Below are 22,767 nucleotides of genomic sequence, written 5' to 3'. Positions count from 1 at the left end.
AGGGAGAAGATTTGGGAGGCAGTTGACAGATGGGGGTGAAAGATGATGGTGGCCTGATCTGGGGTGGAGGAGGTCTACCGAAGAATTAGAGTGGGTCATGGCTTGAGAAAGTCCTGAACAAATGTGCTGGTGGGGTGGGTGTGGGAGGAGAAGCCATCTTCCTGTCATAGCCTGATTGGGCTCCTCGCCATCCGTACCTATGTTCTGTGTAGAACTCCTTGGTCACAGCTACGTGGAAGGGTTCTATGCATCCCTTCCAGCCTCCCTAGCCATCAAAAACCCAGTTGAAGCCAAACTGCCTCTAAAAGGCTTCCCTTACTCTGCAGCCTGGGGCTCGTCCCCTCTGAGCTCCCACAAGCTGGTGTGGTGATGCCTATGGAAGCCAGGCTTCCTGAGTCTGGTCTCCGTTCCACTGTAGGCCCTTTAAGGGCTTGGAGCCAGGATGACTTTAACATACTAACCACACACAGGGCTCTGAAAAATCTCTTTGGAACTGCCCTGCCTCCAGGTGGTTTCCTGCTTCCAGTCAATATGCCGACTTTAGAAGCGCCAGAAGAGAGGCTGAGAAAATTCAAGTATCGCGGCAAAGATGCGTCTGTGAGTATGAAGCCGCTTCTTCACGCTGTCAAGGACTAGTGCAGTAGAAAGCACATGGTCGAAATGCATTTAAAAAAAGAGGGGGGAAAGTGGGGGGGGGGTGACAAAGCAAGTCTAGCAGGATGTTCATTGCGGGTAAGTGCACAGATATTCACTGAACAATTCTTGCAAATTTTCTGTATGCTTTGAAGATCTCATAATAATATATTGACGGTGGGGAGGGTTGAAACTCATGGACCTAGACAGTCAGACAACTGTAGACTCAAATCGAGGTCTCCATGTGATCTGAAAACTATTTAACTCAGGTCTTCAGTTTCTTCATCCATAAAACAGGGCTGATACCTACCTCTTAGGGACTGGATAATAGCAGTGCCTCACATATAGAGGCGTACCTGAAGCTCCAAGTGTCGAAGAGGCTTACCAAAGAGCTAAGATATCGACAGTACGGGTAACAACAAGCATGCCTTGCAGAGAAATAGGACTCAGAATGGAAAATTCCAGGCTTCTCTTGCTGCTGGAATGAGCACCAGGGCCTGGACCAGGGAGCCTATGCTATGCGTGAATTCTCTCCTTCTTTGGTCTCCATGTTTTCTGGCTCTAGGTCTGTGTCCTACATCTATGTATCTTGAAAAGTTTTTGACCCCAAACTCGTCTATCCATAAAGATCAGATCATTTCCCCAGGATTCTCAATATGATAAAGTCTGAATTTTGCCTGACATAAGAAGAAAAGGGTGGTTGGTTTGTTTTTAGAATTTCAATCTTCCTTAGTCTGGTGTCCAAGTAAAAGTCTTGGGACTGGATGGAAGCTTGAATGACCTATAGGCTGATGCCCAATAGTGAAAACAGTCAAGAACACCTGGGGCACGGGGGCTTCCTTCCTAGTTGCCAGCCCCACCTGCGTGCCCAGAGCAGGAGGGCACAGGCCTCGTCTTCCGGAACTAACCACCCATGAAGATGTGCTCAGATTCAGAGCAATGGGATGCTTGGCTCAGGCGTCTCTACAGCTGAGAATCCTGACCTGCCAAGGGTGTACATGCTCTTCCTTCACTTTGAGAGGAAGAGGGACTGTTTTTCTAGAGGTGGTGTTGGAGGAGGAGGAAGCAGAGGAGGTGAACCAAACTATTTACTAGCTGTGTGATCTGAAGTCTTCCGGCCTGTGGCATCTGCAAAAGCGAAATCAGGTGCTTTGAAGTGTGTTCCAAAGGCTAAACGTGCGACAACCTGACTTCGCAGCCCTAAGGGCTCCCATTCTTTGTTTTCCTCATTAGGTGAGGCGGCAGCAGAGGATAGCAGTCAGCCTGGAGCTCCGAAAAGCCAAGAAGGATGAGCAGGCCTTGAAAAGGAGGAACATCACGAGTGTCTCCCCTGACCCTTCTGAACATCAGAACAAAGGGGTACGTCGGGGACGTGGCGTGTAGAGCAGTCATGTATAAAACACATCCTTTGTAAGTTTCTCTGCCTTGAAAATGTTTGATTCAGAACCTGCAAGCTCTAATGGAGGCTCTTGAAGGAAAGCTGTAGAGAGAGCGTGATTAGAGCTAACCTGGTGACGTCAGAAAGCAGTGTTGTTACCTTGTGGCTGTGAGTATGGGGTCTGTATTCTAATGGGCTGGAGAAGGTGCTGCTTCTAATTGAAAATTCTCTTGCTGCTATTCAACCAGCAACAGGAAATGGAGGGGTCATGAAGTTTCTCTCTCAGTAGAGGCATCTAGTCACTCAACACGTCAAGTGTTGCCTAGGACTTGAATGCTGTCATGTCTTCCACTCTCCATCCACCCCACCCTCACTCAAGGCAAATCCTGGGTTGGCTTCCAGGCCAGTACTGTTTTGGTGGATCCTTTCCAAAATTCCCTGACCAGGAGGTGTTCCTTCTTAGAACTCCAATAGCGTTGTATCTACATGCCTTTTATGATCTGTTATGTCTGTGTCCCACCTGAACTATCCATGAGCATTAGGACTAGAAGTAGGGCTCTTGAAGGGCAGATTCTGGTTCAGTTTGGGCAAGCAGACTTGATGATGCATTACTGAGCCTCAAATAGAATGGCTAGGGTCATCCTCTGGATTGCCGTTGAACTCTGACCCCCTCTCTCTACTTAGTTTTGATTGTCTATAGGAGTCCTGAGGATTTCACCACCCAAGGAAGATGAAAATCTGAAACAAAACTAGGAGAAGAGTTTACTTTTTCATTCTTGTTAGCATGTTCCTTTTTAAACATTCAAGTACCCCAGAATTCACCCTTTTATCAGTGGTTTCTCATGTGTTCACAAAGTTGCGTGACCATCACCACTAGCTAATTTCAGAATATATTCATAACCTCAGTAGAAATCCCCTACCCACTCCTCCTTCCCCCTTAGCCTCTGGTGACCACAAATCTCCTTTGTCTCTGTGGATTTACTTATTCTGGGTATTTTGTGTAAATGGAATCATAATACGTAGCTTTTTGTGTCTGGCTTCTTTCACTTAACATAACGTTTTCAAGGTTCACCCATGTTGTAGCATGTGTCAGTACTTCATTCGTTTTGTAGGTGAATAATATTTCATTGTATAGATAGACCACACTTTGTTTATCCATTCACTGTTTCCACTTCTTAGCTATCATGAATAATGCTGCTATGAACATTTGTCTGGACATATTTTCAATTGTCAGGAGTATACCTTGGAGTAGAATTGCTGGGTCATAAGATAATTCTGGGCTTAACTCTTTTGAGGAACTGCTTGTGGTGAGCTGAATAATGGCCCCCCTAAATATCTCCGTGTCCTCACCCCGGAACCTGTGAATGTTACCTTATATGACAGAAGGGACTTTGTAAATGTGGTTAGATGAAGGGTCTGGAGGTGGGGGGATTATCCTGGACTCTCTGGATGGGCCCGATGTAATCACATTGGTCCTTAGAAGATGGATGAAGGACAAGGCAGAGCAGAAGAAGAGATGAACGTGCTGTGCTTTGAAGGAGGAGGGAAGGGGGAGGGAGGTGTCACAGACCAAGGAACACAGGCAGCCCCACCAGGAGCTGAAAAAGGCAAGAAAAAAGGACTTTCCCTTCAGAGCCTCCAGAAAGAAACAGCTCTGCCTACATTTTGACTTGAGTCCAGTGAAACTGATCATGAACTTTTGACTTCTAGAACCGTAAGACTATAAGTCTGTTTTAAGCCACTAAATTTGTGGTAATTTTTACAGTAGCGATAGGAAACAAATAGCTACCAAACTTATCTCTCAAGCAGCTGTACTGTTGTACATGCTAACATTCTTACCAACACTTCTTTTTTTTTTTAATTTTTATTTTTTTAATGGAGGTACTGGGGATTGAACCCAGGACTTTGTGCATACTAAGCACACACTCTACCACTGAGCTATACCCCCAACATTTCCCTTTTTTAATTTAAAAAATTTTTTAATTATTTTATTTGCCAATACTTCTTATCGTCCATTTCTGGACTAGAGCCATCTAGAGGATGTGAAGGGTTGTATTGTTGTAAATGACATGTTTTCCTAAAGCTAAATGATGAAGAGCATTTTTTAATGTGCTTAGTGGCTGCTGTATATCTCCCCTGTGGAGAAATGTCTATTCAACTCCTTTGCCCACTTCTAAAATCAAGTAATTTCTCTTTTTACTGAGTTGTGAGAGTTCTTTATATATTCTGCATACTAGACCCTTACCAGATACATGATTTGCAAATATTTTCTCCCGTTCTATGGGTTGTCTTTTTACTTTCATGATAGAATCTTTGAAATGCAAATGTTTAAATGTTTAAATTTTGAAACAGTCCAGTTTATCTACTTTTTTCTTTGGTTTCCTTGTGCTTTAGGTGTCATCTGAAAAATCCATTGCCTAATCCAAGGTCAAAAAGATTTATGCCTATGTTTTCTTCTGAGAATTTTACAGTTTTAGCTCTTATGTTTAGGTTTTTGGATCCATTTTGAGTTAATTTTTGTACATGGTGTAAGGGGCCAACTTCACTGTTTTGCACGTGGATATCCAGTTGTCCCATTGCTGTAAACACTATTCTTTCCCCAGTGAATGGTCTTAACATCCTTGTCAAACTTCAGCTGACCGTAAATGTGAGCGTTTATTTGTGGACTCTGAATGGGCTAGCATTGATATATGTCTATCCTTACGCCAGCAGAACAGATTCGATTACTATAGGTTTTGAAATTGGGGAGTGTGGGTTCTCCAATTTTGTCCCCCCCCCCCCCGAAGATTATTTTGGCTCTTTGGGATTCCCTGCCTTTCCATATGGATTTTAAAATTGGCTTGTCAATTTTTTCAGTAAATGGAGCTCAGATTTTGATGGCGGGTGCTTTGACTCTAGGCCAGCTTTGTGGAGTATTGTCATCTTACAATGTTAAGTCTTTGAATTTATGAACAGAGAATTTTTTCAATTTGTTTAGGTCTTCTGTAATTTTTTAAAATAGTTTTCAGCATATAAGTATTGTGCTTCTTCTGTTAAAGTCATTCCTAAGTATTTTATTCTTTTTTATGCTATTGAATAAAAATACAAATTTTTATAAAATAAAAATTATTTTCTTAATTAAAATAAAATTTTCTTAATTTCAATTTTAGATTGTTCATTGGTAGTATATAGAAATACAATGGACTTTTGTACATTACTCCTGCTGAACCTCATTTATTACCTCCAAATTGTGTTTGTGTGTGTAGATTGGATATAGATTTTCTCTGTCCAAGATTATGTTAACTGTACATGGGGATAGTTTTACTTTTTTTTTTCAATCTGGATGCCTTTTTATTCCTTCTTCTTGCCTAATTAGCCTGTCTTGAGCTTCCAGTACTGTGCTGAATGAAAGTGACAAGAGTGGACATCCTATCTTGTTTCTGACCTTAGGGGAGACGTTTTCAGTCATTTATCATTAAGTATGACACTAGCTGTGGGTTTTTTTTAGATGCCTTTGTTAGGTTGAGGAAGTTCTCTTTTATTCCTAGTTTGTGTTGAATATTGTTTTAATCATGGAAGGGTGCTGGATCTTGTCAAACGCTTTCCCTGCATTTGTGGAGATGATCATGCCCCCCCCCCCCCGTATATTCTATTAATATGGTATACGTCATTGATTTTCATAGATTGAATCACACTTGAATTCCTGCGTTAAATCACAGTTGGTAGTGATGTATAATTCTGTTCATGGGTTGATGCCTTTTGTTCTTTTAGAATTGGTTTAGCATTTTAATCCATATTCATTTTAATCCAATACTGTTCTGTACTTCCTCTTGTGGTATCTTTGTCTGGTTTGATATTGGGGTAATACTAGACTCATAGAATTAATTACTATTAGAAAGTTCCTCTCTCTTCTTTTTTGGGGGAAGAATTTGTGAGGGATTTATTTTTATTAATTTTTTTAAATGTTATTTTTTCTTTAAATGTTTGTGAAAATTCACCAGTGAAACCTGCTGTGCCTGGGCTTCTCTTTGTGGAAGTTTTCATTAAAAATTAATATTTCAGTTTCTTATTACAGGTCTATTTAGATTTTCTGTTTCTTATTGAGTCACTTTTGGTAGTTTGTGTTTCCAGGAATTTGTCCCATTCATCTAGGTTATCTAATTTGTTGGCATACTTTGTTCATATAGTCTCTAATATTATTAGTTCTATAAATTCAGTAGTAATGTCCCCAGTTTTATTCTTGGTTTTAATAACTTGAGTCTTCTCTATTTTTCCGTTCATCAGTCTAGCTAAAGATTTGCCATTTATGTTGCTCTTTTGAGTCAACTTGTTTCATTGATTTTTTTTCTTCTGTATTTTTCCATTCTGTTTCATTTATTTCCACTCTAGTATTTAATATTTCCTTCCTTCTAATTGTTTTGGGTTTAATTTTCTGTTTTATTTCTCTATTTTTAAGTGTGAAGTTAGATTATGGATTTGAGATCTCTCTAAATACATGCATTTATGACTATATATTTCCCTTGTAGCTCTGCTTTAGCTGCACCTCCTCAGTTTCGGTATATTGTCCTCAGCTTTGGTATATTGTATGTTTGTTGCATTCATCTCAAAGTATTTTCTAATTTCCCTTTTGATTTTCTCCTTTTGACCTGTTGGTTTAGGAGTTGTTTAATTTTCACAAATCTGTGTACTTCCCAAATTTTCTTCTAATGTTGGTTTTTAATTTTACTCCATTGCAGTTGGATTTTTTCCTATTTGGAGTTCATTAAGCTTCTCAGATGTGTAGATGAACTTCATCAAATTTGGGGTGTTTTTGGAAATCATTTCTTCAAATATACTTTCTGCCCCTTTCTCTCCTTTCCATCCTATTATGCATACGTTGATATGCTTGATATATAAGGATCTGTTCATTTTTGTCTTCATCTTTTTCCTTTTTTTTTTTTTTTAAACAATCTTTGTTCCCCTGAAGGGGGTGCACTATTCCTGGGCGTACTGCAATCCCAGGTCAATGCATGGAGTGGATGGAGCAAGCTCCTATTCCATCTCCCAGTTCCAAAAATCCGTTTAATTTATTGTCCTTGGAGGGAGGCTGTATCAGATATTAAGCTGGTAAGAACAGATACGACATTTGATCTTAGCTAAAAGGCCAAGAACCAATTCTTTATCTTCTTCAGGCTGGATAATCTCAACTGACCTGTCTTCAAGTTCACTGACTGGGTTTATTCTGTGTGCTCAGAGATGCTCTTGAGCCACTTGAATGAACTTTTCATTTTGTTGCTGTATTTTCCAATTCCAAAATTTCTAGTTGGCTCTGGTGAGACATCATTCGAAGACTTTCCTTTAGTTCTTAGACGTAGTTTGCCTTAGTTCTTGGAACATAAAGTCTTTGTTTAGTAAATCCAATGTCTGGTTCCCCAGAGACAGTTGCTATTGATTGCCTTTTTTTTTTTTTTTCTTCTTGTGTATATGCCATACTTTGCATGTCTTGTAATTTCTTTGACAACTAGTCATTTAAAATAATGTAGCAACTTTAGATATCAGATCCCCCCACCCCTTGCCCAGGGTTTGTTGTTGTTTCTCATTGTTTGTTTGCTCAGTGACTTCTGAATTGATTTTTGTGAAGTCTGTATTCTTTGTCATGTATAGTCACTGACTTCTCTGCTCAGTTAGCTTAGTGGTCAGCTAATGATTGGACAGAGATTCCCTTAAACATTTGGAAGCAAAAATTCACCCAGTCATTGCCAAGGGGTTCTGTGTGTATGCTGGGGCATGCCTTCAACACTCAGACGGTTGACAGTCCTGTCCTAAACCTTCATCTTCACTTGCACAGAGCCTCAGAGTCAGCCAGAGGTGAGACCTCAGCGCCTTCTCAGTTTCCTGTGAGCATGTGTACAGCCCTGTACATGCATATGAACTTCTAGATTTTCAGGAGTATGTTGGAGCTTTCAAAGTCCCAATGAACATGTTATTCCCAGTTTTGTCCTTTTTTTTGGTCAGTCTATTGTGCCCCCACCTGTTATCTAACACACACCCCCAAACCTAAGCAGCTGTGAAGTTGAACAACTTCCTCTAATTGTTTTTAACAAATACCTTCAGGGAAAAGACTTTTTGCATTGTGTGAGCTCTGACTCAAACAAAATAGACTCTTACAAATGAGGTCTCCCAGGAAACCACCAGATGGGTCAAATAATAATTCTCTGAGGATGAGGCTTTAAAGGAGAACTAACCTGTTCGGCCTCCTCTAGCAGCTGCTGGGCTGTTGGTTTTCAAGGCTGCCATGGAGCTAGGGGAGGAGGGGTGGGAATAAGACAAGGCAGAACCCCACAATCCTCGTTGTTCTTACTGAGATTTAGACATTTTTCATGAATATACCCTTTTTGACTCGGATAAAAATAATTGTTGCAAGCCTTTGGTCAGTTTCCAGAGTTCTAAAAAAGTTGATTCTGATTATTTTTCAGTTTTCTTGTTGGTTTTATGGGGGAGAGAATTTTGAGGTCCTTCCTCTGCCATTTTTGCTGACATTCGCTAGCATGTTCTTACTGCATGGGATTATAAAGGCGCTGGGGATCCCAGTAATGATGGGAATTACCCCTCCCCCAGAGCATGGGGAATGACCCACAAATCTGAGCCCTATGAGACCACCAGATGCTCTTCCCTCCCCTGATACAGAGCAGCATGTAGATGGGTACATACTGTTCAAGCCGGCTTCTCCTCATCAGACAGATGGCTGCACGGGATGGCCTCTGGGGTTCCCTTGGCAGAGACTCTGACTTGGATGTGTCTCTCCTTGCAGGTCAGCCTCACCCTGCAAGAAATAATCAATGGTGTGAATGCCTCAGATCCAGAACTGTGTTTCCAGGCCACTCAGGCAGCCAGGTATCACCAAACAGACTTCTCTTGTTGACAGATTCATAGCTAGAAATGGGTTCCAGTGGCCTGTTCGGTTTCTTGGCAGTGGCAAAATGCCCACACAAGGTAAGAAAGGCTAGTTCATCCAAAAGTGAGACCAAATTGCTCCTCTGCGCTGTCCTTGAGAACAGCTTAAGATATGCAAGTGTTGTCAGAGATGAATTGCTTAATTTAAATTGGCCTCTACAGACATCGCGGATCATAGATAACTAAAGGGGAGAACATTGCTCCATCACTGCACAGTGCTAGAGGCTAAACGCCAGGATATTAAGTAGCTCTGGCCCAGCCCTTTGTTTTGATACTTAGGAAGGCCAAAAGCATCCATAAAGGAGGTTTTTCGTACCCACCTGACCGGACGTGTTTGTTTTTCACTCTTGCACTGCAAAGGAAGATGCTGTCCCGGGAAAAGAACCCTCCTCTGAGGCTGATGGTTGAAGCTGGGCTCATTCCCAGGCTGGTGGAGTTCCTGAAGTCATCACCGCACCCCTGCTTGCAGTTCGAAGCAGCCTGGGCTCTCACCAACATCGCTTCAGGGACCTCAGAGCTGACTCGTGCTGTTGTGGAAGGAGGGGCCGTCCAGCCCTTGGTTGAGCTCCTGTCTTCCCCTCATATGACTGTGTGTGAACAGGCAGTGTGGGCCCTTGGTAATATAGCAGGTGAGGCTCTCCCCTCAGGACAAGGAAACAGCGGGCCTGGTGCGTGGTGCGACGGGAGGTCTCTGGGTAGTATTGCAGATTAGGCACTCTAAGTGTAAATTCCTAGAAATGAGGGTAGAGCTTTAGGTCGGTGGTAGAGTGTGTGCTTAGCGTGCATGAGGTCCTGGGTTCAATCCTTATTACCTCCATTAAAAAAATAAAATAAAATAAAAATAAATACCTAGAAATGCTGGGGAAAGTAGAATGGGATTTTCAAAAATTCAGTCAAGTTCAAAGGCTAAAAATGGAAGCTGAAACCAGACAATGTGGTCTGTTCTGAAGCTGCAGGCTACCTGGTGACACCTGCCAAGACCAAGGTCCTGCAGTCTCAGGTCTTAGTGGCTTCAGGAACAAAAGACAAGTCTTTGGTTCATGCAAAGTGGGGATTTTATGACAGACCCTTGCATGACCTAGGACCCTAGAAGAATTCTACCTCCAGTGATATTTGCCAAAGGAACATTAAAAAAAAAAAAAGTTTCTTTAGGATAAAAGCCTCCCCTGAAAATACAAACCTAAGATTGGCCTCATGGATTTGGGACTTGATGCTTAATTCCCCGCGTGGTCCAGGAAAGTGGAAACTGGGGGGTTAATGCTGCAGGGCTGGAAGCTCCAGGATCCCTGGCTGAATATAAATGCAATGCTCTCTGGGGGAAGTAAACTCAACTGGGCCCCTTGGGGTTTTGGCAAACTAAGAGCAGCCAGATATTAGCAATTTCAAGTTCAGAGAACCAACAATCCACCATGACTGAGTCAGCAGAAACAAACAGTATGATGAGACCTCCGAGGACTTCCGATAATGGGATTAGCAAACCCAGAATATAAAATAAGCCTGCTTTTTAAATGCTTGCAGAAATAAAGCACCTATTACAGAGATTTCGCCTTTCGCTTTGCTTGGTACAGCAAGGAACAGGCCAAACTGGGTGGTGTAGTTTCACTTGCACCTTGCCGGATGCGTGAACAATTACAAGCCGAGACTTTCAGGGTCTAAAGTGGGTGTTCCAGCCAAAGCAGCAGACAGCTGATGGCCAGCATCTATCCATCTCCTAGACTTTGTTCTGAGTTGCATTCGGAAGTTACTGCTCCATGCTAGTCTTCTGGGAAGTTAGTCTGGTCTGCAGTGGCCTTTGTCTCCTGAGAACCATGCTGTGAAATGGCGCCACCGTTTAAAGTGGTGCCCAGCTGACTGGCTCCTTTAGGTCTGCAGAAACTCTGTTTATAGCAATTCCTGCTGCGTGGTACCTGCTTTTCATGTCAGGCCGTCTATTCAACCAACACGTTGGAGACGCAGGATCAAGTTCATGGCACTGCTATCTACTTACCAACCCAGAAATGAGTTCTGGCCTCTCACCCTTCACACAGACTTTGAAAGGATTAGTCATCCACCCCAGGATTCTCTTTGTTCCCTCTCTGAGTGTCATGTTCTTATCTATTTGTAGGTGATGGCCCGGAATTCAGAGACAATGTTATCTCCAGCAATGCCATCCCATATCTGCTGGCCCTGGCTTCATCAAATGTACCAGTGAGTGTCTTTAAAAGGGGTTGCCTAGTGAGGTAACAAGTTCCCAAAGTTGGGAAATGGGGGATGTACTGGCTGGAGAGGTGCCAAGGATAGGGGTCGAAGGTCGCAGAGTGTGTTTCTATACTGGTGGGAGTGATCCAGGGGAGAGCGGTGATCCAGGGGACAGAATCTTGAGAGGCAAAACGTGATGGGATTCAGATGCAGGATAGGAAGACTGGTTGTCAAATAGAAGATGAGAAATGTGGTACAATTATAGGCAGGTGGGAAGACCAAGTAACTCCTGCTTGATCTTAGTTTTGTCAATGAAAAATGAACTTAGGTCATCAACTGACTCCGATGGGGAAGGACATTTTGAAGAATCTAAGGAAACCTCCATCTGACTTTTGAATATGAAACAAAGCTCATTCTCTGTGTCCCTGGTAGATTCATTACGTAGAACAAATTCCTGTTTGAAGCTGACACGGTTTGATTCATGCAGGTCAATAACATTGATCAAAGATGGCAAGGACACATGGCCATCTGCACTTGTCCTTCTTTGCACCCAGTGCTGGAAGCAGTCTCCCTGTTACAGGTCACATTTCTGCGGAACATCGCGTGGACCCTGTCCAACCTGTGCCGGAACAAGAACCCGTACCCTTGCGATAACTCAGTGAAGCAAATGTTGCCTGCCCTCTTCCACCTCCTGCAGCACCAAGACAGTGAGGTTCTCTCGGACACCTGCTGGGCTCTGTCTTACCTCACTGAAGGCTGCGATGAGCGCATCGGCCAAGTGGTTGACACCGGGGTCCTGCCCAGGCTGGTGGAGCTCATGGCCAGCTCGGAACTCAATGTCCTGGTATGTTTCCTAGGTCTCGTCACTCTCTGTGTGGGTCTTCAGATTAGAGTCTGGGGGTCATCTTCACTCGAGCAGGTTTTGTTCTGCCCCCGACCCAGCTCTTCCACAGTTGGTGTTCCTCCTTGTCCTTGAACCAAGCTTGTCACCTGCACTTCCCTGATCTCTGTTACTCTCTAGCCAAAGACCTGAATCTATTTTGACCCAAAATCCTAGTGGGTATTAAGTAACTTACTTTTTCTTGATCTGAGAACTAGAAAATATAGAAAAGCACCAATTAAAATTGCTTATAATCCTTCCTCCCAATGAACTATTCTTTTGTGGCCTTTCCTTCTACTGGTCTTTGCATGTAGGTGTTAACAAGCTGGGGTGTTTGTGTGTTAAGGTGAAGCTCGTAAACATTTGAATTTCTTACTCAAGTATAAAGGAAAATTTCTCCGTATCCTCTCACCACTTTGTTCTCTTAGATTACTTCAGATATAGGTGGAAAGTCAATAAAATCAAGGTCAAATAATTTACTCTGAGACATAGATCACTTATATAATTCTTGAAAATGTAGTTTGAAATGTGGGTATCCCTTTAAATTTCTATGTCTAGTCCTGTATATTATGCAGCCTTAGTGATCTTCTGTACTGAGATTAGCATAGTTTTCCTCGGAAGTTAAGGTTAGTGTGGGGGTGTTGTTGGGGGCGTGGAGGGTGTGAAGACAACATCTTGCAGAAGTCACTTGTCCCGGGGGTCTGGAGCCCACCTGGAACAGCCCTGACAAGGCTGTGATTGGCCTATAGAACTACCTCCACCTCTCACCTGGGTGGCAGATACGTAGCATGATAGGCTAGGAAAACTCTAGAACTGTTGATGAGCTGAGCTAGGGCTGCCACTACATTGCAGAGAAAGAAAACAATAAATCCAGTCAGCCCTCCTAGAACAGTTGTCTTGAGCCCGATCATAGACCCATCCTGGGGACCTACGGAGTGATTAAGAGGGGGTTGGGGAATACACCAGAAAAGCCACTGGAATTTCATTACCTCCAATTAAATATACGACAGGAACTTGATATTCATGCTTAATGCAAATTCAGTAGAAATTATTACATTATACATATGATTAATTAAACAAGTTTCCCAGTGTAAGGATAGGAAAAGGCCAGCATCATTTCTCGATAAAAGCATCCCTTGACGTCTATCCCACTTGAGCTGGAACTACTGGGAGCCTGGCAAATACCTTTTTTTTTTTTTCAATGGAGGTGCTGGGGATTGAACCCGGGACCTCGTGCATGCTAAGCACACACACTGAGCTATACTCACTCTGCCCCCAAATACCTTTAAACTATGAAAACAGCCAAGGATGTATTGAATTAATAAGGATCAGGGGTATAATCACTGATCTCAGGCTTCCAGAGTGCCATCAGCATAGCATGACGGGTGTTTGGGAGGGCACAAAGCCTGGTGCAATGGGCACCTTCCTCTGGGATGCATTTGCAATACTTGGTTACACTTCTCGCCTTGTTCTTCCAGACGCCCTCTCTCCGCACTGTGGGGAACGTCGTCACAGGAACGGACCACCAGACCCAGCTGGCCATTGACGCAGGTGTACTGAGCGTGCTGCCCCAGCTCCTGTTGCACCCCAGGTCCTCCATTCAGAAGGAGGCAGCCTGGGCCCTGAGCAACGTGGCGGCGGGGCCCCGCCAGCACATCCAGCAGCTGATTACTTGCGGTGCCCTGCCTCCCTTGGTGGCTCTGCTAAAAAACGTAAGTGGCACACGTGGTGTCCGTGACACAAGGCTACTTTCAGGTGGGCCCTATGTTGAGCTCCTTCAGGTACTCAGATGCAGGCTGAGAAGCCAATGGAGGGAGATCATGACAAACCTAGGAAACACTGGTTTCCTAACTGTCCCTGAAAAAAGGAAGGGGCGTCTCATTTGGGACATCTCATTAAAATTTTAGAGGACTCAATGAGCCTTGCTCAATGAAAAGGGGACGCCACAGTTCAAGTATCCAGAAAAATCTGGAGCTGGTAAAGACTGGCTTATCTTTAGTGTTAAAATAATGTGCTGTCTACTCTTTGGCAAACGAAGGAGGAGGCTTGGTTTTGATCTAGGGGGAGGAGCATACCGGGTGACGGCGATACGATGCCCTGAAGAAAGACGGCCTTTGCAGTGTAAAGGTCACATTGATTAAAGCGGTGACATACACAGCAAATCCAGAAAAGCAATAACGCTTCCTTCTTCCTCCTGAGTCCCACTTCCTCTCCTCAGGACGACTATTATCGTAGCATTTCTTTTTATCATCTTTTGGTGAATGAGCTACGTTGAAACCATCTGCTTGGGAAACAAGCCAGGAGTGGTTGCCTTAGACTGGGGGCAGAGGAGGGACTGGCGATGTCCTGCTCTCTCTCTGGTTGACAGGTGGGTTCCCAGGTGTGCACTAGGTAGGAAAAACTAGGCCAGGCGGACAGCCCATGTCATGGCATCTCCCAGTCTGTAAGACGGACTTGCTATCCTGTGTTTGTGAGTCTGTACACGTTCTAATCAGAAACACTAGTCAGGAATCAAGGAGTAATTTTACTTTGAATTGTGCCTTTTGAAATATAACTTGCTTGGAGCCATAAGTTGTTTTAATTTTTAATTTTGTTTTAAACCGAGGTCACAGTTTTCCCTAGCCACAAGATGGGAATAACTCCTCCTGACCAGGGATAGAAGAATTCATGATAAATGACTCCCATCTCTCTGGGTGAACTGTGTTTTATAAATGTAAGGGATGCATTGAGTGATAGTTCAGGGGATTTTCTCTGTCACCTCCAGGCTGTGCTCAGGTTTGTGACTCTGGAACGTCTTGTCCAAAGTTTTACTGGGGCAGAAAGACTAGAACTGTAGGCGTAGTTCACTCTAACCTAAAAATTCCCCATGTGATTTCTAAGCAAGATTGATTCCCTGCATTGGCTTATGTTAGTTGTATTTTTTCTACAAACTGACTTAAGGAAATGAGTCTGTTTGAACTCAGAACCTCCCTCTAAGACCATATATGAGCCTGCCTTTCCTCCCTCCCAGCTTCTGAAAGATGCTGTCTTCTCAAGAACTAAAGGCAAGTCGCCAAGGGGGTCTGTGTAAATTACACATATGGTCCTGCCTGTCACCAGCTAACCTAGAAACTGAACCACGTTGGCATCACTGTATTTGAGTTCTTCAGGGTCTGTCAGGAATGTAAATGTTCTCTTTCTGCAGGGAGAATTTAAAGTCCAGAAAGAGGCTGTCTGGACAGTGGCTAACTTCACAACAGGGGGCACTGTGGACCAGCTGATCCAGCTTGTCCAGTCTGGAGTCTTGGAGCCACTGATAAATCTGCTCACCATCCAAGACACCAAAATTGTTATCATCATCCTCGACGTCTTCTCTTTTATCCTCCAGGTGAGCTGTTCTGAACAGGTTGGTTTCCAAATAGCAGTCTCCAAATGAAGATGTTTAATTTGGTTCTTAAAACCGAAGTAGGGATTCTCTTTCCTCTCCGTTCCCCAACCCCCTCCCTCTGTCCACACATCCTACAGATAACAAAACAAGAGGCCTTTCAAAGAAGGTCCATCACCTTCATTTTCTCAGATAAGTGTTTTAATGCCCAGTACTGGTATTAGATGCTTAGGAAATGACAAAGTCCTTGCTCCAAAAGAGTTGATGTATTGGTGGGGAGGGGAACAGACACGTCAGGTGGAGAGTTACTGGTAGCACATCTGATAAAGGGGTGTTTCCTGATAAAGGGGCTTCGAGTGGGGAGGGGATGGTGGTCTCTTATACGCAGTAGTTAGGGGAAACCTGATTGAGGAAGAACACTTAAGCAAAGATGTGAAAGAAGTGAGTGTGTCTTGTGGGTATCTGGGGAACATCCCTCTAGGAACCTAAAAAAGGCAAGGAGGGGGTGTGGCCAGAGCAGAGCAAAGGGACAGAAGGTGTGGTAGAAGACAGGCTCAAGGTATCCAGGGGCCAGATCACAGAAGGTCTGTGGGAACTTTGACTTACTGAGTGAGACAGAGAAACCAATCAAAGGTTTGAAGCAAGAAAAGAAAAAGTCAGTGGGCCACATGGCTGGCTCTCTTTGAGAAGGCTAAAACATGGGACCTAATTGCAGGAGCAGCAAGAAGTTAGCAGGAATAGACCCTGAGGGGCCATCCTAGAATTCTTTTTCCATTCAAGTATGTGGCTGGGATAATGGACTACAAAGCCTTGAATTAGAATTCTAGAAAAGTCTTATTTCTAAAATAAAGGCAAGTTAAGCCAATATTGTCACACTATTTGTGTCAGTTGTATACTGCATAACAAATTACCCCTTAGTGGCTTAAAACAAACATGTATTGTCTCACGTAGTTTCTGGGGTTAGGAACCCAAGGGCGGCTTAGCTGGATATTTCTGGTTCGTGAAACCGGGGCTGCAGTCTCATCTGAAGGCTTGATGCAGGCTGGAGGATCGGCTTCCAAGATGACTCACTCACATGCCTGGCAAGTTACTCTCCCCACATGGATTCCCTGGGACTGCTGGAGTATTCTCCAACATGGTAGCTTCCTCTGAGGCAAGTAAACGCAGAAAGCAGGGAGGAAGCCCCAGTGTCTGTTAAGACCTATTAAGGAGGTTGTTTCAACAACATCCTGTTGGTTACACAGATCAGCCCATTTCAACATGGGAGGGGGCTACACAAGGGCATGAATACCAAGAGGGCAGGGATCACCCAGGGCCATCTTAGAGGCTGGTTATATTCATTACGTTAAGGTCTTTTTAGATGTGACTAAGTCTTTTGAAAAGTTTCAAAGTTAACACCAGGGGACTCCTTTTTAAAAGCTCACTTTAAGCATCCTTTTCATGTAACTGTCTCAGAAAGAACTGACCTGAGTCAAGAACGGATTAGAAACAGCCCATTTAGACACTAAGACTTTGAGTGAATCACAGATAAAGAGTAGAGACTTAGCAGCCAGTAGGCAAAACTGGACATAAAAAATTTGTGAAAGCACACTTGTGGGCTAAAGAAATTTAACTTCATCTGATTCATTTGAATTAAACACTTGGGATTGTTTTTCTGGGGAGAGTCTGGGCGAATCACTTCTAATGGACCAGTGAAGCCCCTGTATCAGATAGTGGCACAGAGGACAGTGAGAAAGATCAAGATGAAAAGGAAAAAACTTCAAATGGGCATCAGAGTGGATGAGGTTCTTTGAAGTTACTTTGGGGCCATCTGTTCTGTCAAACTCCACAATCCTTCCCCAGGCTCCTACTGCCCTGGGTCATCCCCGACTTCTCAGTTTTCTTTGAGGCTGACCTATCACGTTGGTTCCTGCCTCAGTTTCTTCACTCAAAGCCAAGAATTCGTTTTGGACCTACAGACAGGACTAGAGAGTATCAAGGCTTAGACAAAAGTGCAAATTCTCATCAGATAAACACTATGGCCTAAACAATATTTCATTTGACCCACAGGAGGTTTTTAAATTACTACTCACAAAATAGCGAGCATGGTCCCATCGGACGCCAAAGTTTTGTCTTTATCTCTCTCCACTTCCCCAAAATATGCTATTTACTGAACAATGTTTTATAGTTCTCAGCATATAGGTTTTTCACTTCTTTGGTCAGGTTTATTCCTGAGTATTTTATTTTATTTTTGATGTGATTTGGGGTTTTTTTTTTTTGACTTTCCCTTTCTGCTATTTAATTGTTAGTATAAAGAAATGCAACAGGTTTCTGTATGTTTGATGTTGTATCCTGCTACCTGGTGAATTTTTTTATCAGTTCTAGGAGTTTTTGTGTGGAATCTTTAGGGTTTTCTATATATCATGTCATCTACATATAATTCCCTTTCAATTTGGATCCCTTTTATTTCTTTTTCTTGTCTGATTGCTGTGGCTAGGGCTTCCAGTACTATGTTGAATGGAAGTGGTGAGGCTGGGCATGTTTGTCTTGTTCCAGATTTTAGTGGAAAATTCACCATTGAGTATTATGTTGGCTGTAGATTTGTCATAAATAGCTTTTATTATGTTGAGATACATTCCCTCTATACCCACTTCAGTGAGAGGCTTTTATCATGAATGGATGTTGAATTTTATCATTGCTTTTTTTGTATCTCTTGAGATACTCTTGAGGTTTTGTATGTACAAATGTTGTGTTTGTGAATAGCCCTGGATGATAAATCCAATGGTCAGTGTTAGATTAAATCCAGTCACATTATTTGTTCCCATGAACTTCATCAGTTGCCATGGTGTGGCTTCCCTTATCAAGGGTCTCCTGCTTGACCTCTCAAGGCTTTCCAGGGAGTGCAGGGCAAGAACTTCTGCATTTACATAGCATTACTTGAAGATCATTTCCTCTGTATTAGAAGCAATTTCCACTAATTAGAAGGTTACCTACTGGATAGTGGTGGTGTTAGATTTATGGATGGTGGCATATACAGCAAAGGAGATACTGTATTCTGTGTAATGAAGATAAACCTCAATAGTTATATGATAAATATCCAGAATGAGAGGAAGATAGTGCAATTTTAACTCAATCTGGAAAAAGTAAAACTGCCATTGCCCAATGTGAAATGGGTAGCTTGGTCTGATTCTACTGGAATGAAGCCCCACCTCCTAAGAGCTTTGGCCCAGAGTCTCCGTCTTATCTGGCCTGCAGGCAGCAGAGAAGATTTCTCAGAAGGAACACATGTGTCTTCTGATAGAAGGACTTGGTGGGGTTGACAGAATTGAGGCTTTGCAACTCCACGAGAACTATCAGGTTGCCCTGACTGCTTCAAACATTATTGAGAGACACTTCTGTGAGGTAAGTGGCCAGAGCATCAGAGACCGCCCAGCCCTCCTGGTGAACCATCTCTGCAGGTGATCACCTGGCAGGTACCTGAGCTGTTCCCATGAGGTGGGTGACGGACAGGCGGGCTTCTCTCTTGACTTAGCCTCAAGTTACTCCCCCTCCATGTTATCCGGACTCTTGGAAACTGCTCTAGTCCCACAGAATCTTGTCCTGCTGCCTCTGGTGTAGAATTTCACTCTTGTTTTTGTTTTTTTTTCCTTACTTGGCTCCTTTGGGGGAGCGGGAGGGAAGGACATTGATGCTAAAGTGACTTTTTACTGAGAAATACAAACAACGAAGGCAGACCCAGTTTTTGAAAAACCGCTTTGCTACTTCCTTCTGTCTCTTTCCAGAATATGGTGTTTGGGGATGAAGTCTACAAAAGGCTCCGAGTTTCCTGCAGGAGCAGGGGATAATGGTCAGATAGCATTAGATACTTCCGAAACACTTTTTATGGTAGTAAAACATATGTAACATAAAACTTACCATTTAAACCATTGTTAAGTGTACAGTTCTCTGGCATGAAGTACATTCACACAGTCATACAACCATCACCACCGTCCATCTCTAGAACTTTTTCATCTTTCCAAACCGAAACTCTATCCCCATTAAACAATAACCGCCCCATCCCACTACCACCCCCCAGGCCCTGGTAACCACCATTTCACTCTCCTTCTCTGTGAATTGGAATATTAAGTACCTCAGAAGTGGAATCATACGGTATTTGTCCTTTTTGTGACTGGCTTATTTCACTCAGCATCATGTCCTCAGGGTTCATCTGTGTTGTAGCACGTGTCAACATTTCCATCCTTTTTAAGACTAAGTAATACTTTGTTGTATGGATATACTACATTTTGTTTATTCATCCATCAGTGGACACTTGGGTTGTCCTTTTGGGTATTGTGAATAACACCGCTATGAATAAGGGAATAGAAATGTTAGAATTCCTGCTTTTAATTTTTTTGGGTATACCCCAAGTTGGAATTGTCATATCATACAGTAAATCTGTTTTTGATTTTTGAGGAACCTCCATCCTGTCCCCCAGAGTGGGCGCACTATTTTACATTGCCACTCGCAACACACAAAGGTCCCCACTTCTCAACATCCTTGCCCATGCTTGTTTTCTGGGGTTTATTTTAAATCACAGCCACTTAAAATGGGTATGAAGTAGTGTCCCAGTGTGGTTTTTCCTTCTTTCAGTTTTATTGAGCTATAATTGACACACAGCACTGCGTAAGTTTAAGGCGTACAGCATAATGATTTGACTTACATGCATCATGAAGTGATTACTACAGTTAGGTTAGCATCTCACCCGTCATCTCACAGACACAAAGTAAAAGAAATACAGCAAAAAAATTCTTTTTTCTTCTGACAAAAGAACTCTTAGGATTTACTCTCTTAACAACTTTTATAGATAAGATACAGCAGTGTTAATTATATTAATCATTTCTGTTACATCCCTAGTACCTATTTATCTTATAACTAGAAGTTTGTACCTTTTTGAATACCTTCATCCAGTTCCCCCACCCTCTACCCTCTCACCTCTCGTAGCCGTAAATCTGATGTCTTTCTCTATGACTTTATTTTAAAAGTATAATTAACCTATAACACTGTTAGTTCTTGATGCACAGTATAGTAATTTGATATTTCTACACATGTCAAAATGATCGAGGCAAGTGTGGTTACCATACAAAGATATTACATAGTTATTGACTAGTCCCCACACTGTACATTTCATACCATGACACATTTATTTTTTAACTGCAAGTTTGTATTAATCTCCCTCACCTATTTATCTCATCTCCACCCACCCGCCCCCAGCAACCACCTATTTGTTCTCTGTACCTGTGTCTCTATTTCTGTTGGGTTTGTTCATTTGTTTTGTTTTTTAGATTCCACATGTAAGTGAAATCATACAGTATTTGTCTTTCTCTGTCTGACTTCACTTGGCCCAATACCCTCTAGGTCCATCCATGTTGTCACAAATGGCATGATTTCATTCTTTTTATGGCTGAGTAATGTTCCATTGTTTATATATCACATTTTCTTTATCCATTCATCAATTGATGGGCACTTAGGTTGCTTCCATATTGGCTATTGTAAATAGTGCTGCAATGAACATAGGTGTGCGTGTATCTTTCTGAATTAGTGTGTTCATTTTCTTTGGATAAATAACCAGGCGTGGAACTGCTGAATTGTATGGTAGTTCTGTTTTTAATTTTGGGGACAATTAGGGGTTTACTCTGTTGGGTGTCCAGCTTGAATCATGACCAAAATCCATACAATAAATACGACCAGGTTGGTGGCTCTTCCTAACGGAGGCAGCTAGTCTCAGTATGGGACTGAGAGATTGCTCTCGAAGCAGAGAAGACCCAAAACAGCGATTAGCATCTTCTGAGTTAAAGATTCCTAAGAAAACTTCATAATTAGGAAACTCGTCCCTTTAAGTGAAGTCAGATCCCTAGGGCTCCTCCAAGGGCTGCAAGTCCACGACTTCTGATCCAGAAGTGATAGCTGTACCCTCTGTCTTCTTACTCACTCTAATGTTCCATGTATCAAAACTGCTTTTAAAAGTAAGCCAGACACAAATGAACCAATACTGTGTGATTCCACTTACACGAGGGACCTCATAGAGATGGCAAGTGGAATGGTGGTTGCCAGGGGCTGGGAGCAAGAGGGGAGTGGAGAGCTATTGTTTAACGGGTACAGAGTTTTGGTTTGAAAAGATGAAAATGTTCTGGAGATGCATGGTGGGGGTCGCGAAGCAATGTGAGTGTCCTTAATGCCACTGAATAGTTCAGTTAATGGTGAAAGATGGTAACTTTTATGGTATGTATGTTTCACTATGCACACAAACTGCATTTAAGGTCCAGCCTGAGAAACAGTTCAATGTTTCTCTCCTTCAGTCTCTCCTCTGGGGAGCCTCAGGCTGACTTAGAGCAAATTCTAATCCATGGAAGATGTTAAGAAGTCAACTGTGCAGTACTAATGTGCCAGGAGCCTGGAGGTATAACCGTGTCTCTTCTCCCCCAAAGGAAGAAGAAACTGGCACAACATTACCGGCCCTGGACCAAGATCATGAATTCTTAAAGCACTTAACAAAAACATACCAAAGCTCTGAAACCTCCAAACCAGGGACCAAACCCTAGGAGGCACTTCTCTAAGAGCCCCTTTCTCTCAGTGCACCACAGGTGTAAAGCTTTTTAAAATGAATGTTAATAAAACTTCCCACCCTTTCACCTCCATCGATTAAAAAGCAGTTAAACCACTTACACCTTAAAGCCACGTAGAATCCAGCTCCTAAGAACATGTGGTTTCGTGGTTGCCCTTTAAGGGCTTCAGGGAGGATCTGCAAAACAGAGTAGAGTGGTCTACAGCTACCTAGACGAACTCTGCCGTGCAGACTTGGTTTAACCGGTGTCTCTTAGATTTGCTTGACTGTGGTCCCCCTTCCCTTCTCTTTTTCATGTAATGCCTGTTAATACAGAACATCCTTCAAGGAAGGCTGTGCGGGCAGTAGTTGAAAGGAGAGAGACTGGGATGGGAAGGACCTAGAAGTACAGTGCAAGGTGATGCGGTAATGGGAGTGGGATGTGTATGTAAAGGAGGGTTAGACTTGCTTTGTATAATGTGAGTGTAGAGATGAGATGAAGTTCTATTTTGCTCTAAAGCATCCCACCGAAATGTCATGCCCAGAGCATGTCTTTGCTGGTCCCTGATAGGGAAGGAGGAAGGTGTGGGTGTCCACCCAAAATACAGCTGAAACACGCTTCTCATTTGGTGGTGAGAACACACCTATGATTGAGTGGAGGCTGGGCCTTCCAGTCGGCATCCTCATCTCCATCTGTGGTGACACTCTGCCCGCGGCTGAGGGCTGTGTTGGTGGGACGGGATCCCCAAAGTGTTCTCTCCCACCAGGGAAGGGAGGGGACCTAGGAGATTCCTTTTGACTCCCTCTTTTGTTCATCAGCTCAGAATATCCTAGCTGGGCACATCTTTGCCCAAGAGGAATCT

At 43.0% G+C, this 22,767-nt stretch overlaps 1 protein-coding gene and 2 non-coding genes across 3 annotated transcripts; 1 reads left to right on the top strand and 2 right to left on the bottom strand.

The window, feature by feature from the left end:
• Positions 1-487: 487 nt before the first annotated feature.
• Positions 488-21,996, top strand: KPNA7 (karyopherin subunit alpha 7). The gene is made up of 10 exons (XM_032459456.1): positions 488-597; positions 1,867-1,992; positions 8,781-8,863; positions 9,284-9,552; positions 11,028-11,110; positions 11,682-11,945; positions 13,460-13,693; positions 15,166-15,348; positions 18,580-18,726; positions 21,789-21,996. Exons 1-10 carry the CDS (start codon positions 532-534, stop codon positions 21,900-21,902), a joined length of 1,569 nt encoding a protein of 522 aa, XP_032315347.1. The 5' UTR covers positions 488-531; the 3' UTR covers positions 21,903-21,996.
• On the bottom strand, positions 3,888-3,959 carry TRNAT-AGU. Its single transcript has one exon. It is a non-coding gene; the product is annotated as a tRNA-Thr (tRNA).
• On the bottom strand, positions 6,955-7,145 carry LOC116657708. Its single transcript, XR_004312904.1, has one exon. It is a non-coding gene; the product is annotated as a U2 spliceosomal RNA (small nuclear RNA).
• Positions 21,997-22,767: the final 771 nt, after the last annotated feature.

The sequence above is a fragment of the Camelus ferus genome, chromosome 18 (genome assembly GCF_009834535.1).
Source record: "Camelus ferus isolate YT-003-E chromosome 18, BCGSAC_Cfer_1.0, whole genome shotgun sequence".
Lineage (NCBI taxonomy): Eukaryota > Metazoa > Chordata > Mammalia > Artiodactyla > Camelidae > Camelus > Camelus ferus.
Note: the sequence above shows the minus strand (reverse complement) of the source record. Positions and strands in the feature narration are given on the sequence as shown.

Excerpts from the sequence above, each read along its gene's own strand:
- KPNA7 (XM_032459456.1), top strand. The coding sequence starts at position 532 with ATGCCGACTTTAGAAGCGCCAGAAGAGAGGCTGAGAAAATTCAAGTAT. Across the intron at positions 1,993-8,780 it reads CTGAACATCAGAACAAAGGG|GTCAGCCTCACCCTGCAAGA; the intron begins GTACGTCGGGGA and ends CTCTCCTTGCAG. Across the intron at positions 18,727-21,788 it reads TTGAGAGACACTTCTGTGAG|GAAGAAGAAACTGGCACAAC; the intron begins GTAAGTGGCCAG and ends TCTCCCCCAAAG.